Genomic DNA, 16,538 nt, shown 5'->3' with positions numbered 1-16,538 from the left:
CAGTAGTGCTGAACCCGGCAGTGCTAAGGCAGGGGGACCGGAGAGGCGGTTGCGCCGGCCGAGGACGGCTGGGGGAGGGAAGGCACCATGCGGGCGGCGGCGGCGGCTGGCACGGCTTTGCAAGGGCTCTTCGCCGTCTACAAGCCGCCGGGCATGCACTGGAGGGCGCTCAAGGAGACGGTGGAGAGGCATCTGATCAAGGGTGAGAGCCGCTTCCTCTCTTGCTTTCTCCCACCCCCCTCCCCATATTTCCCCCTCCCCCGACCAGAGGCTGCTGCCTTGCAACCTCCCTTCCCATGGAGGGAACCGAGTCTTTTGAGTTCTGCAGCTGTTATCAAGTGAAACCAAGATTGAAGGTTGGCTTCTATGAACTGGGTTTCCATTGCTGGGTCGCGTCTGACTAACAAGTTTCTTTAGTTGACTCCAACTAAATAGATTTTCAACTGGGTTAAGGTCTGGGGCTATTCCCAGGCCATTCCAGCAGTGGAATAGGATTATCTTGAAACTCCCAAAAAAAAGTATTGCTATTAGCCATCAAACTTCAAAAAGACACTTTTCCTAAAAGGTTTTTAGAATTTTGGCCACTACTGTACCTTTCTTTCTCCTTCCTTCCTACCTACCTACCTACTTATATTCCTTCCTTCCTTCCTTCCTTCCTTCCTTCCTTCCTTTTCTCCTTCCTTCTTACCTACCTACCTTCTTTTTTTATTTCCTTTCCTTCCTCCTACCTACCTTTCTTCTTCCTTCCTTCCTTCCTTTTCTCCTTCCTTCCTACCTACATATCTTCGTTCCTTCTTTCCTTCCTTCTTTTTCTCTTTCTTTCTTTCTCTTTCCTTCCTCCTACCTACCTACCTTTCTCCTTCCTTCCTTCCTCCCTACTTATCTTCTTTCTCTTTCTTTCTTTTTTCTTTCTTTCCTTTCTTTTTCTCTTTCTTTCTTTCTTTCCTTCCTCCTACCTACCTTTCTCCTTCCTTCCTACCTACCTATTTATCTTCTTTCTCTTTCTTTTTTCTTTCTTTCTTTCTTTTTCTCTTTCTTTCTTTCTCTTTCCTTCCTCCTACCTACCTACCTACCTTTCTCCTTCCTTCCTTCCTTCCTACCTACCTACTTATCTTCTTTCTCTTTCTTTCTTTTTTCTTTCTTTCTTTCTTTTTCTCTTTCTTTCTCTTTCCTTCCTCCTACCTACCTATCTACCTTTCTCCTTCCTTCCTTCCTTCCTCCCTCTCTCCCTTCCTTCTTTCCTTCCAACTAACCAGTTTCTTTAGTAGCTCCATAGATTTTCACTTGGGTGAAGGTCTGGGCTATTCCCAGGCCAGTCCAGGAGTGGAATAGGATTATCTTGAAACTCCCCCCCAAAAAAGTATTGTTATTAGCCATCAAGCCTATAAAATACACTTTTCCCAAAAGGTTTTCACAATTTTGGCCACTACTGTACCTTTCTTTCTCCTTCCTTCCTTCCTTCCTTCCTTCCTTCCTTCCTTCCTTCCTTCCCTCCTTTTCTCCTTCCTACCTACCTACTTATCTTCTTTCCTTCCTTCCTTCCTTCCCTCCTTTTCTCCTTCCTTCCTTCCTTCCTACCTACTTACTTATCTTCCTTCCTTTCTTTTTCTCTTTCTTTCTTTCTTTCTTTCTTTCTCTTTCCTTCCTCCTACCTCCCTATCTACCTTTCTCCTTCCTTCCTTCCTCCCTCTCTCCCTTCCTTCTTTCCTTCCAACTAACCAGTTTCTTTAGTCGGCTCCATAGATTTTCAATTGGGTGAAGGTCTGGGCTATTCCCAGGCCATTCCAGCAGTGGAATAGGATTATCTTGAAACTCCCCCCAAAAAGTATTGCTATTAGCCATCAAACCTCAAAAATACACTTTCCCCAAAAAGATTTCCACAATTTTGGCCGCTACTGTAGTTAGACACACCCACAGGATTTCTAGCTTTGGAGGGAGGGGCTGTGCTGGAGGGCCACAAACAAACCCTGATTTAGGTAGGAAGCCTGCTAGATACATAATCGGTAAAGGAGAATATTTGTAGCTCAGCAATGAAATGAGGGGGTCCTTGGTTACTTTCTGAGCTTGGTGGTTTTCTTGCAGACGTTGCTTGACCCAACTAGGGAACATCATCAGTGCTAAAAAGTAGTGGGGTGTGGAGAGGAGGAGCGATGAAGGAGGAAGGGAGGAGGAGGAGGACTGTGGGGTCCTCGGTGATCTCTGAGCTTGGTGGTTTTCTTGCAGGCGTTTCATCACCCAACTAGGTAACATTATCAATGCTAGTTTAGGTAATGAAAGGATTGCAAGAAAACATAGCAAGCTCAGAGAGCATCATGGACCCCTCACATACATAATCGCCCATTCCCAGATGTTGAGAACATCTGGAGGGCTCCAAAGGAGCAGAATGGATGCCTATAAACTTATCAGGAAAGCTTCGTCCAACCCGGATGACCAGCCCCTTCCTTCCTTAAGAGGCATTTAGCAAAATGGGATGAGTTTCCAGAAAAAGAGTTGGAAGATTCCTTAGAGGAATTCCTTAGATTCCTGAAGACGTTTTTATTTCAGCAAGCCGGCCTGGCCTGAATAGGTTTTATGGGTTAGTTTCTTTATTATTTTATTTTTTATTAATTTGATTTATATGACGCCCTTCTCCGGAGACTCAGGGCGGCTTACAATGTGCTCAGCAATAGCCTTCATCCTTTTGTATATTTATACAAAGTCAGCTTATTGCACCCACAAACTGGGTCCTCAATTTACCTACCTTAGAAAGGATGGAAGGCTGAGTCGACCTTGAGCCTGGCGAGATTCGAACCTGCAGTAATTGCAGGCAGCTGGTCTTAATAACCAGCTTAATAACAGGGTGCCTTAGACCACTGTACTACCAAGGCTCTAATTGTATAGCTTGGGGTTTTAAATTGGGAGGCCGATTAATTTATTTTTATAGTTATCTTAACATATATATATATATATATATATATATAGGTCTTGTAGCGCAACCTCCTGCTCAGATGCAAATTCCTGAATCGGAAGAAAGTTCGGAACAATTCAGATGTTACAGTTTGGGATTTTAAGAGGGGGGGAAAAAAACACCTGTGTTTTTGTTTTCTGCTTTCAGACTTAAACTCCTTAAAGCGTCCAGAACCCCGTCAACAAATATGCTTTCAGCCTACCACGTCTGAAATGGAGACCGGAAGGAAGGAATTGACTCTGACGGTTAGCCAGGTTCCTATGCTGGCTGACCATCCTCTGGGTAAGATGGTGTGAAGAGAATTTGTAGAAATCGGGGATACAGGCAAACTCGGACCAGGAACGCCACCTAGCCCGAAGGAGAAACACAGTGTTCTGGCCCGCCAGCGGATCTGGCAGCAGATTCGGACAGTGAGGAGGCTGTGGAGGAATATGGGCCAATCCTGGAGTCTGGGGAAGGTTCTGATGAGGGCTCTGCGTCTGAGGCAGAGAGGGGGACAGGGCCATCTGACAGTTATCAGCTGCCTTCGGAGTCTGACATCAGTGAGGCAGACGAACAGCTGAAGCCTGTTCCCAGTGTGTGCATGCCCAGAGTTGCCAGACAAAGGGAACAGCTAAAGAACAAGGGTCGACTAGGGAGTAAGGCCACACAGGTGGATGATGAATGGCCCCTCCCAGTGGGAATAAGAGAGGAGCGAAAGGGGAGTAGAGTTTGCAGGCGATAATTAGTTCACTTAATTTATTTATTTATTATTTATTAGTTCAATTTATATGCCGCCCTTCTCCGGAGACTCAGGGTGGCTTACAATGTGCTCAGCAATAGCCTTCATTCTTTTGTATATTTATACAAAGTCAGCTTATTGCCCCCACAATCTGGGTCCTCAATTTACCTACCTTAGAAAGGATGGAAGGCTGAGTCAACCTTGAGCCTGGCGAGATTCGAACCTGCAGTAATTGCAGGCAGTTGGTCTTAATAACAGGGTGCTTTAGACCACTGTACTACCAAGACACCTGGGGTGAAGGCTCCTTCATGGCGTGAAATCAACCTAGCCAAACGTTTGCAAAATTTGCGTTTTTTCGGGGCTGAAGGGCGTGGTTGAGAGACCATCCCGGCATCTTTAAAAATACAAGCTTGGGCACTTCCGAGGGAGGGGGAAAAAATTAAAGGAGGTAATTTTCTTTTCTTTTCTTTTCTTTTCTTTTCTTTTCTTTTCTTTTCTTTTCTTTTCTTCTTTCTTTCTTTCTTTCTTTCTTTCTTTCTTTCTTCTCTTTCTTTCTTTCTTTTGCTTTGCACAATGCAAGCGTCCTTCCGCTGTTAAAATCCGTGTTGGTTTTCTTGCACAGTTTCAGGACCGGTTTTTACGCAATTAAAAATTGGAGTGGGCAGCGTCTGGATATGCAGTCCTCGGGAGTTTTTGGTAAGTAAAAGAAGCTCTGGGCCCGCGATGGCGAACCAATGGCACTCGCGAGCCATCGCCCCAGTTTAGCTCCGCCTCCCACTGGCCAGCTGGTGTTTGGGTCACTGCCGTGCATGCGTGTGGCGTATGTGGGGGGGCCATGTGCGCATGTGCAGGGTGCCTGCGAGGGGGGGTGCATGCACGGCAGGGGTGAGTTCTAAATTTTTTTACTGCTGGTTCTGTGGGCGTGGCTTACTTTATGGGTGTGGCTTGGAGGTCATGTGACTAGGTGGGCATGGCTAGCTGGTCAGAGTCATTTCTGGAAGGTCCTCGCACTTACAACCAGTCCTCGCACTTACGACCCGACTCATTTGTTTGCTTTTAACACTGATCAGCTGTAGGGCGGCCCTTTGAAGCCCCGCGGCAAGAGTTTAAACAGTTTTTTTCCCTCTAGTCATCAGCTGGGACTCAGGAGGCAGCAATAGATTGGGGGTGGGACCAAATAAAAGGTAAGAATAACGTGGGGGGTGGGAGGGCGGGGGGGGGGGGGGAGAACCGGTTCGGTGACGTCATATCGTCACCGCTACCAGCTTGGCTGAACCGGACCGAACCAGGAGGAACCCACCACTGATGCACGGGCCAGGGTGCATGTGTGAGGGCTGCACGCATATTGCATTTGAGGTTCGGGCGCATGTACGTTTTGGCCACTCGGTCCCCAAAGGTTAACCATCATTGCTCTAGGCATTAAAATTCCTCCGGTGGGGGGAGGAGGGGCTTGATCAAACTTACTAGCCCCATGACGGCGAGCCTATGGCACGCGTAGCCATATCGGTGGGCACGTGAGCTCAGCTCCGGTGTGCATGGGCGCGCCGGCCAGCTGATTTTCGGGCCTTCTGGGCCCACCAGAAGTAGGGAAACATGCTGTTTCCTGCCTCCGGAGGGCCTCGGGGGTGGGGGTGGGGAAGGCCTGTTTTTTGCTCTCTCCCGAGCCTTTCTAGGAGTCTGGGGAGAGCAAAAACGGCCTTCCCCACACACCCCCGGAGGCCAGAAACGGCCTGTTTGCCAACTTCCGGTGGGACCGGAAGGCCCGTTTTTTTTGCTCTTCTCAGCCTCCAGAGCCTTTCTAGGAGTCTGGGGAGGGCGAAAACGGCCTTCCCCACCCACCTGGAGGCCGGAAATAGCCTGTTTGCCAACTTCCGGTGGGACAGGAAATTGGCAAACGGGACGTTTTTGGCCTGGGGGGGGGGAGGCTGTTTTCACCCTCCCCAGACTCCTAGAAAGGCTCTGGAGGCTGGGGAGAGCAAAAAACGGGCCTACCATGCCATTGTGTGCCAGGAGCGGTGGGAGCATGGGGGGGGTCATGCGCGGGGGCAGGGCGCATAGAATTACGGGTGTGGGCACGCACGTGCGCGACCCCCACGCACCCCACTCCTGGCACATGATGGCAAAAACGTTAGCCATCACTGTACTAGCCAGTTTTTAACTGGGATATCAGCAGAGCATCAATATTCTCCTGCAATTCGCTCGGCTTTTAGAAAATGTTTCCGTTAACCTTTTAACGGAAGAGTTTATTTACCTTCATCAGATTGGTTTTTTTAGCTTCTCCCAGCTGGGGTTTATCTGGAATTTTTCTAGGATGGGGAAATTACGATTTCGCATGATTCTTCTTCTTCTTCTTCTTCTTCTTCTTCTTCTTCTTCTTCTTCTTCTTCTTCTTCTTCTTCTTCTCCTTCTCCTCCTCCTCCTCCTCCTTCTCCTTCTCCTTCTCCTTCTTCTTCTTCTCCTTCTCCTTCTCCTTCTCCTTCTCCTTCTTCTTCTTTGACTTGCCCAGTGCTCTGTGTTGTTCTTCCTGCTCGGATTAATTTAAAGCCAATTTGATCCGACTGCTAGAAACCTATTGCTAGGAAGTAATGGAGTTTTTAATTCTCAGTTGTTTGCCTTCTGCGTTTTTACTCCCCCAGTGCTCGGCGTGGGTTATGGCACCAAGTTGCTCAAAGACTGGTACAACGCACATCTTACCAAGGTAAGCCGTCCCCTCCGTTTCTGATTCTTAGGGTTAGGGTGAGGATATGATGTGGTGGTGGCACAGTGGTTAGAATGCAGTGTCGGCTTCCAGCAGTTTGGTACTTCGATCCTGGCTGGCTAAAAGTTGACTCAGCCTTCCGTCCTTCCGAGGCGGGTAAAATGAGGACCCAGATTGTTGGGAGCCAGAGGCTGACTCTGTAAACTGCTTAGAGAGGGCTGTAAAAGCACTGTGAAGTGGTATATAAGTCTAAGGGCTATTGCTATCTATCTGTCTGTCTGTCTGTCTATCTATTTAATCTGTCTGTCTCTCTCTCTTTATTTCTATCTTTATCTCTTATCATTATCCATCTATCTATCTATCTATCTATCTATCTATCTATCTATCTATCTAATCTATCTCTATTTTTATCTATCTCTATTTTTATCTATCTTCATCCATCCATTTATATCTATATCTATCTCTATCTTTATCTCTATTTTCTCTCTCTATCTTTATTTCTATCTATATATCTATCGTTATCCTTATCTTTATCTCTCTCTCTCTAATCCATCCATCCATCCCCATTTATCTATCTTTATCTTCATCCATCCATCCATCTATATCTATGTTTATCTCTCTCTCTTTATCTATCTAATCTATCTCTATTTTTATGTCTCTATCTTCATCCATCCATCCATTTATATCTATATCTCTCTATCTTTATCTATCTTCTCTATATATCTCTATCTTTATTTCTATCTTTCTCTCTATTGTTATCTTTATCCTTATCTTTATCTCTCTATCTTCATCCATCCATCCATTTATCTATATCTATATATCTATCTTTATCTTTATATCTATATCTTTATCTATCTATATCCATCCATCCATCTATATCTGTTTATCTCTCTTTATCTTCATCCATCCATCTATATCTATCTATCTATCTATCTATCTATCTATCTATCTATCTATCTATCTATCTATCTATCTGTATTTATCTCATCTCTCTTCATCCATCCATCCATCCATCCATCCATCTATTTATCTATTTATCTATATCTCTATATCTCTGTATCTATATCTTTATCTATCTATCCATCCACCCACCCACCAACCCACCCAGCCAGCATCATCAGTGTTAGAAGAGAGAACAATATCTGGCCAAAACCATAGGTTGGGCTATTTTGTCTTTTCTTGGGCTGACATTCTCCTTTTAAGAAGTTTTGCCCTGGTCCTTCGCAATCCGCAATGTGTGCTATCGGGATGTTTTCCTGTTCAAAGGCCTACACCGTTAACGGCGTATTCGGCAAAGCCACCGACGATTTCTCAGACACAGGCAGGCTGATTGAGAAGAGCACGTTTGGTAAGTGACTTAAGTTGGCGATTTTTCAGGATTGGGACTTTTGGGGGAAAAAGACGGGGGAGACGGGGAAACCAGGGGAAAGGAAACTTAACATTGCTTGTCTCCTTCTCCTCCTTCTTCTTCGGAGATCATGTAACACGGGAGACGCTGGAGCGGATGGTTTCGGTGATCCAGGGATCCAATCACAAGGCTTTACTGCAGTGAGTATCAAAATTTTATTTTTATTTATTTTTATTTTATTTCAAATTTATATACCGCACCTTCTCTCGAAAGACTCAGGGCGGTGTACAGCCAGATAAAAACATAACAATACAAACATTAAAAAACAATTAAAAGGATATATATTAATTTGGCCCCCGTTTAAGATAACAAACCAATTAAAAATTAAAAATATGTTAAAAAATATGTTAAGCCAGCCCGGCTTGCTGGAAAAAGAAGGTTGCAGTGACCGTGTTTGAAAGGGCACCACTACGCTTCTGGTGTGATGTGTAAGGGAACTGCCCGAAGTTAGGGACATTCCAGGAAGGGAAAGGATCTAAAAAAAGGAGAATATTTGTAGATGAGGGATCTTTGGTGTTCTCAGAGCTTGCTGGTTTTCTTACAGACATTTCATCACCCATTTAGGTAACACCATCAGTGCTAGCGATGATGTTACCCACCGTATTTTTCGGAGTATAAGACGCTCCGGACTATAAGACGTGCCTATCTTTTTGGGGGAGGAAAACAAGAAAAAAAAAATCTGCCTCCGCCTCCCAGAAATTTGCCTCATTGCAGCAAACAGCCTGCTTTAGTTTCATTTTCATTTTCAGCACAGCCTGATTAGCACGAGAAAAAAAAAAAATCTGCCTCCCAGCAATTTGCCTCCTTGCAGCAAACAGCAGAGGTCGAAAACGGGGCGTGCGGAGGCGGCAATAGGCAATGGCAATCCCTGCATCCTGAAACAGCTGAGGGTCGGGATCCAACCGACAATCAGCTGCTTGTGCTAATCAGGCTGTGCTGAAGCTGAAACGGGCTGTTTGCTGCAAGGAGGTAAATTGCTGGGAGGCAGAGGCCAAAGGGTGGGGGCCGGCGGGTGGGCGGGGCTACATTCGGTGTATAAGACGCACCCAAATTTGCACCCTGTGTGTGCAAATATAAGTGTGTCTTATACTCCAAAAAATTGGTAGTTAGGATAATGAAGCTTCTGCAAGAAAACAAACAAGCTCAGAAAGGATCTAGATGGGGGGGGGGAGGATCCTTTAAAACCCCCTTTCTGCCTGAGGATTGTTAAAACAAAATAAGCCCACTGAGAGCAGCTTTTCAAAACGAAGACTTGAGGTGTGGTGGACTTCTGGGAGAGTTTCTTAGCGAAAGAATCTATACTGTGCACCGACGTTTTAGACCACTTCAATTTCCCGCTACCGGCCACTTGGTAGTTCTTGATTTATACCGTAACTGAGCCAGGAATTACGGCTGTAAAGTCACTGCAGTCGTACGACCAGATTGGAAGCCGCCGCTGTTTTGTTTACAACGGTCCTTAAGCGAATGAATGCAGCAGTCGTAGAGCGAAGGCGTTTTTCTGGGCCAGGAAATAAGGAACAAAACAAAACCGGAAATGGGCCAAAGCTGTTGAAAATCGGACATCACCTGACCGCAGGATGGTGCCAACGGCCATCCAGGTGAGCCGGTTGTTAAGGGCTCAAAATGCGTACCCGCGCAGAGGTTGTAACTCTGAAAACGGGTTGCAAATAGCTCGGACGTAACTTTGAAACGTTCGTTAAGCAACCGTTCGTAAGTCAAGGACTCCCTGTCTAAAATCCGCAGACTCTGCCTGGAAGAAGGTTGGCCTGGCGAGGTGGCACGGAGGCTCTCAACCAACCTCCTTCTGTTTTCTTCGCAGGCCGCCTCCGTCCCTTGGCTTCCTCCCGCGCCGTCTCTACAGCCAGCCCAAAGAGAGCGAGGAGCCCGAAAGCTCCGAGCCGCTGTGCTTCACCAAGAGCTCCGCCAACCCCCGCCGATTCACCACGCGGCAATCCATGGGCAGCGACCACAAGCAGCCCCTCTGGCGGGCCCTACTGATCAGCCTGACCTTTACGCTGCTCCTCCTCTGGTGCTATTTGCGCCCCGAGACCGAGATAGACCGGCGGGCCGAAGAATTATTGCAATTCCTGCAGGTTATTCCACAGCAGGAAGAACTGCCACCTCCTGTCCCTTCGGGAGAGGACGAGAAGAAGCCTTAACTATGACATGGCGGATCAAGAAACTCTGCCATTCTGTACCGCCAGGAATGGCCAGGGATTGCATCCCTCCTGGCTCAGTTGCTTGCAGGACCGAAGACGAAAATGATCAAGAGACGGTTGATAGAGAGTGAAGGCCGATCTCGGAAACGGCTCTTAATCTAAAATAAAATGAACTGTGCCCAAATTGGCGACGGCTGTGAATTGAAGTGGTCTATCTCCTGCCTGGCCGAATTTTTCGTTTATTTAAAAAAAAAAAAAAAACTTAGTGAAAAAGGAGATTGGGTCCCCAAACTACGAAATTTTCTCAGTTGGGAAATGAGGCTGAAGGGCGAAAAAACATCATTTTGGGGGTGGGTGGGTGGGGAATGTGGTTTTAGAGCAGGAATGACTTTCGCAGCAGGTAGCATAAATAAAATATTCCTAGGTTCGAACCGAGCGCCGAGTCTTGTAAAATGGGGGGGGGGGGGGAACACAGGGCCTGTTGTGACCTCGGCTTCCTGAGTCATTAAGACACACGAGTAATCCCAAAAACCTCTTTTATTGCAACAGCTGTGAATTACGTTCATTCACAGCTGAGTCCCAATTAGTTGGGAGAAGTCCTTCGGGAGAATCACCAGCCTTGATCTCCCTTGGCATGCTGCCAAAGATACTTTCTGGTCCTAGCCAAAAGCTCAATGCCCTGTTTGATCGATGATCAGTGATGAGGCAATAATGTTCATAGGAACATGAGCTAGAGAATATACAGGTAGTCCTTGACTTACAACAGCTCCTTTAGTGACTGTTCAAAGTTACAGCATTGAAAAAAAGCGATTTATGACCATTTTTCACACTTATGACCGTTGAGCATCCCCCCCTCCAATGCGTCACGTGATTTACATTTGGATGCTTGATATTTAGGTTCATATTTATGACCGTTGCAGCGTCTCGGAGTTCATATTTATGACAGTTGCAACATCCCGGAGTTTATATTTGACCGTTGCAGCGTCCCGGAGTTCATATTTATGACCATTGCAGCGTCCCGGAGTTCATATTTATGACCGTTGCAGCGTCCCGGAGTTCATATTTATGACCGTTGCAGCGTCCCGGAGTTCATATTTATGACCATCGCAGTGTCTCCGAGTCATATAATCCCCCTTTGCTATCTGACCAGTGGTGGGTTCCTCCCGGTTCCACCGAGCCGGTAGCGGTGACGATATGACGTCACCGAATCAGTTTTGCCCCCCCACCCCCGCGCTATTCTTACCTTTTATTTGGCCTCACCCCCAATCTATTGCTGCCTCCTGAGTCCCAGCTGATCGGCTAGAAGGGAAAAAACTGTTTAAACTCTTGCCGTGGGGCTTCAAAGGACCGCCCTACAGCTGATCAGTGGTAAAAGGCAGTTTGGTGGTAGATCGGTGCCTCCAAAAACAAATGAGTAGACCGGTGCCTGCAAAAATAAATGGGTAGACTAGTGCCTCCAAAAACAAATGAGTAGACCGGTGCCTGCAAAAATAAATGGGTAGACGAGTGCCTCCAAAAACCAGTGAGTAGATCGGTGCCTCCAAAAACCAATGAGTAGACCGGTGCCTCCAAAAACAAATGAGTAGACCGGTGCCTGCAAAAATAAATGGGTAGACTAGTGCCTCCAAAAACAAATGAGTAGACCGGTGCCTGCAAAAATAAATGGGTAGACGAGTGCCTCCAAAAACCAGTGAGTAGATCGGTGCCTCCAAAAACCAATGAGTAGATCGGTGCCTCCAAAAACAAATGAGTAGACCGGTGCCTGCAAAAATAAATGGGTAGACTAGTGCCTCCAAAAACAAATGAGTAGACCGGTGCCTGCAAAAATAAATGGGTAGACGAGTGCCTCCAAAAACCAGTGAGTAGATCGGTGCCTCCAAAAACCAATGAGTAGACCGGTGCCTCCAAAAACAAATGAGTAGACCGGTGCCTGCAAAAATAAATGGGTAGATGAGTGCCTCCAAAAACTAGTGAGTAGACCGGTGCCTCCAAAAACCAATGAGTAGACTGGTGCCTGCAAAAATAAATGGGTAGACGAGTGCCTCCAAAAACTAGTGAGTAGATCGGTGCCTCCAAAAACCAATGAGTAGACCGGTGCCTCCAAAAACAAATGAGTAGACTGGTGTCTGCAAAAATAAATGGGTAGACGAATGCCTCCAAAAACCAGTGAGTAGACCGATGCCTCCAAAAACCAATGAGTAGAGCGGTACAGCTCTGCAAGCAGTTAAAAGCCTGGTAGACCAGTACCTCTGCTAAATCCTAAAGAATTGTCATATGACCATCAAGCCATGCCCACAGAACCGGTAGTAAAAAAAAATTAGAACCCACCCCTGCATCTGACCAGCAAAAGTCTACGGGGGAAGCCAGATTCACTTAAATGACCACGTTCCTAACTTTAACAACTGCAGTGATTCGCTGAACAAATGTGGCAGGAAAAGTCGTAAAATGAAGGGAAAGTCGCTTAACAAATTTCTCGCTGAGCAACATAAAAATTTTGGGCTCCGTTGCGGTCGTACGTCGAGGACTTTCCTGCAGGCCTTGATAATCGCGGTAAAAGGAGGCCGATCTCGCATCCCAGGCCGACCTGTTGCCAAATAATGATGCTTCTGTTTTTTTATCCTCATCCCTTCCCAGGTGGGCTAACCTTGACCTGAAAACTCAAGAATCCTATGAGCTGGCGGTCAAAGGCCTAATTCGGCCCATGGAAAAAAGCCCTCCTCTGATCACGGCGGTGCGATGCCTCCGTTTTGAACCGCCGGAATTCCAGCTGGGTATGGCCTTCTCTCTTAGTGGTGCGGTAGCCTGGAGATGGAGCTCCCGCCTCGCAATCAGGAGGCTGTGAGTTCGATCCTAGGTAGAGGCAGGTATTCCTCTCTCTGAGCACAGTGAGTATACGGTAGTGGCCAAAATTGTAGAAACCTTTTGGGAAAAGTGTATTCCCGCCTGGACTACTGTAATGCTCTCTACATGGGGCTCCCCTTGAGGAGCACCCGGAGGCTCCAACTGGCACAGGGTGCGGCCGCGCAGGGGATTATGGGAGCGATGCGGCGCTCCCATGTAACACCTCTTTTGCGCGAGCTGCACTGGCTCCCGGTGGTCTTCCGGGTGCGCTTCAAGGTTTTGGTTACCACCTTTAGAGCGCTCCATGGCTTAGGGCCTGGTTATTTACGGGACCGCCTGCTGCCGCAAACGGCCTCCCACCGGCCGGTACGCTCTCACAGAGAGGGACTCCTCTGGGTGCCATCGGCCAAACAATGTCAGCTGGCGGCCCCCAGGGGGAGAGCCTTCTCTGTGGGGGCACCTACTATCTGGAATGAGCTCCCTCCAGAGATACCGAGGATCCCGGATCTACGCACCTTCCACCACGCTCTTAAGACCTTTTTATTTCACCAGGCTGGTCTGGCCTAACCTTTCCCATTCTTTTTTAATGTAAATTTTAATGTAAATTTTAATTTTTTCTTAACCTGGGGTTTTAAATTTGTCTTGGGCTAAACTGATTTAATTCGATTTTACTTCTGCTCTTAATTTTTGTATTCTATGTGTTTTATTCTGTGCCTGTTCACCGCCCTGAGTCCTTCGGGAGTAGGGCGGTATACAAATTAAATAAAATGAAATGAAAAATGAAATGAATTTTCTAAAGCTGGCTGATAACACCACTTTTTTTTTTTGGGAGTAGTACCATAAAATTATATATCAATGGAAAGATAATATAATCAAGAATGTAATGCAATATTTTTTTAAAATAAAACATAAATCCATCATCCATACAATTGCAAAAAGTGTGTCAGTCGATTACAAATCTTTTGTGGCTCCTCACCGTATTCATTACTACTCATTATCTAATTTCTCATATTACCAATCTAATAAGTATCTTGGTAATATAATCCTCATTAATCATTCAACTACGGCTTTCCCCTCTTTTCATAAAAATTATTTTCAAATATTTATATTATAACGTTCATAATCATATAACACTGCATTATATTTTGTACATTTCTACCGTTCTTATGTTATAATGATCTCATCCCTATTTCATTTCCATGAAATAGTTTGCAATTGTACGGATGATGGATTTATGTTTTGTTTTAAAAAATAAAAAAAAATTTACAAAAGGAAAGAATGTAATGCAATAACTTTTATGAAGGATTTGCTATTAGAATAGCAGTTATAAAGGAGAAAAGTGAAACACATAGAAAAAACGAGATATAGAAAAATGACCACCATAGAAAAAATGAGATATACAGTACAAAAATTATCACGTCAGTTAATAGTTGGGTAACCTTTAGCATGAATTACGACCTTACAACGTCTTCCCATGGAGTGAACCAAGTCTTTTAGTTCTGCATCTGTTACAATGTGAAACCAAGATTGAACGTTAGCTTCTATTAACTGGGTTTTATTGCTGGGTCGCTTCTGACTAACAATTTTCTTTAGTCGGCTCCATAGATTTTCCATTGGGTTAAGGTCTGGGCTATTTGGCTCATTGCCAAAACAAGATGACACCTGATTGGCTCTCTAAACACCCATGCTCATTGGCTATAATCAGATGAAGGAAAGCTATCTGATATCAACCTAAGCAAGTTGTGCTTCCTTTTTCTGGTTATTTGGCTATAACCTTTCATAGAATACAGATAATTGAACAAACTTTGCTGCATTACATTCTTGATTAAATTATCTTTCCATTGATATATAATTTTATGGTACTATTCCAACAAAAAAGTGGTGTTATTAGCCATCAAACCTCAAAAATACACTTTTCCCAAAAGGTTTCCACAATTTTGGTCACTACTGTATATCTGCTGAATATAACTTTGCATTGGCTCCATTCAGTTGCCCAGACTCCACCCCACAAGGGATTATGGCGTCATTAAAAACGATGATGATGGCCTTCTCTCTCAGATTAAGGCAGATATGGCGCCTTTGTTTTATTTAAAAATAGGAAATTAAGCTCCGGAACGCTCTTTAAATCTTTAAACTTTGTTCCTGTCGCTCCAAACTGAAAAAGATGGCTTTGGAAGGAAGGAATGAGCAGGGGGATAGATAGCTAGTGGGGATGCTGCAAAAATAATCAGCATTGGTTTAGAGTTAATCAGTGTTTCTCAACCTTGGCCAACTTTAAAATATCTGGACTTCAACTCCTAGAATTCCCCAGGCTGGGGAATAATGGGAATTAAAGTCCAGGCATCTTATAGTGGCCAAGTTTGAGAAACTTTGACGGAGACCTGGAGATTCTTCACTTTGTCCACCATACCGAATTTCAGCAACATCAAAGGAAGGTGAAAATGCTGCAATTAAAGGCAGAACCTACATTCTGCTAAAATTCCTGATGCATCCAGTCAAGAAAATAAAAATTGGGCCAATAAGAATGTCTTTTACTCAAGAGTATAAACCTGAACCACCAGAATTGGGCTACAAAAGACAAAAGAATTGGAGCTTTCCGTAAGATGCCTAATGACTCAAAGATTATTTCTTAGCCAGGCCAGCCTGAAATCATCTATCTATATAAAAAAGGCTGTATGTATGTATGTTCTAGCATAACTCTGGAACGCCTCGAGCAATTTCAACCAGACTTGGTACACAGATGACTTATTATCTGGAATCAAATACTGTGGGGATAAGACACCCCTAGTGTGTGTGTGTGTGTGTGCACGCGCTTGTGTGCTCCAGCATAACTGTGGAATGCCTGGGAGAGGGTGTGTGGCGTCCTAGAGCGGCAATTGTTTGTGATGTCAGTTCCTTCGCAGCTTCCTCTGGAAAGGCAGCCGTGATGTTCGCCCTCCAGTGGAGCAATGGGGAAGCGCCTGATGGATTTGGGGCAAAGTGCCAGGATTGTAGACAGGGCGGATAGAGGAGCGCATGGGAGGGGGAAGGGAGAGGGCAGGGATGATAGGCATGGGAGTAAGGGGAAGAAAGGCCCCTCTCAATGGCTCCCTGTCAGATAAAGGCTTTGACATCTATCGAATCCAGGCAACACCGGGTTACCAGCTAGTTATTTTAATAAACCGGGGGGAGGGAACAGATTTTTTTAGAGACACATTCAAGTCTTCAAGTGGTAATTATGAATTTACAACTTTAAGTTTAGCTGAGTTTCTGGTCTTTCTTTTCCTGCCTTTCTTAGAAATTCACTGCTTGCACGAGACCCCACAGTATCTCCGTAAGATCGTTCACGAAATAGGGTTGGAACTGAAGACCACGGCGGTGTGCAGCCAAGTGAGGCGGATACGGGACGGCGTCTTTGTGCTGGAGGACGCCCTACTGAGGACACAGTGGGACCTCCCGAACATCCAGAGGGCAATTTTGCAAGCCAAACAGAAAGTAGAAGCTGAACTTCAAAACAGCCTTGCGCACCTGAACGCTAGGGCGGATGGTGAAAGGGACCGAATCTGAGCCAAATGTTGCATTCGTTATGAATTTTTGCGAGAGTTCTCAGAATATTGGGGGGAGCCGTACGAAACATCCCAGAATTCCAATTTTTAGCTTGGATCAGAAGGTTCCAAGTTGGCTGGTTCCTCCTCTAAAACTGTACACAATGTGCCAAGAATATTGCAATTTAAGAGAAAGAAAGAAAAGAAAAGAAAAGAAAAGAAAAGAAAAGAAAGAAAGAA

At 45.5% G+C, this 16,538-nt stretch overlaps 1 protein-coding gene across 1 annotated transcript; it reads left to right on the top strand.

The window, feature by feature from the left end:
- The first annotated feature begins 16 nt into the window (after window positions 1-16).
- Window positions 17-16,509, top strand: TRUB2 (TruB pseudouridine synthase family member 2). The gene is given in 9 exon segments (XM_070955918.1): window positions 17-202; window positions 3,095-3,229; window positions 4,291-4,332; window positions 4,335-4,364; window positions 6,305-6,366; window positions 7,633-7,714; window positions 7,842-7,914; window positions 12,568-12,704; window positions 16,052-16,509. Coding segments are annotated over 9 exon segments (945 nt in total). The 5' UTR covers window positions 17-87; the 3' UTR covers window positions 16,321-16,509.
- The last annotated feature ends 29 nt before the right edge of the window (window positions 16,510-16,538 follow it).

Source organism: Pituophis catenifer, unplaced genomic scaffold (genome assembly GCF_029215685.1).
Source record: "Pituophis catenifer annectens isolate HBS135680 unplaced genomic scaffold, rPitCat1.0.hap2 SCAF_17, whole genome shotgun sequence".
Taxonomy (NCBI): domain Eukaryota; kingdom Metazoa; phylum Chordata; class Lepidosauria; order Squamata; family Colubridae; genus Pituophis; species Pituophis catenifer.
This window is presented reverse-complemented; position numbering and strand designations above follow the sequence as displayed.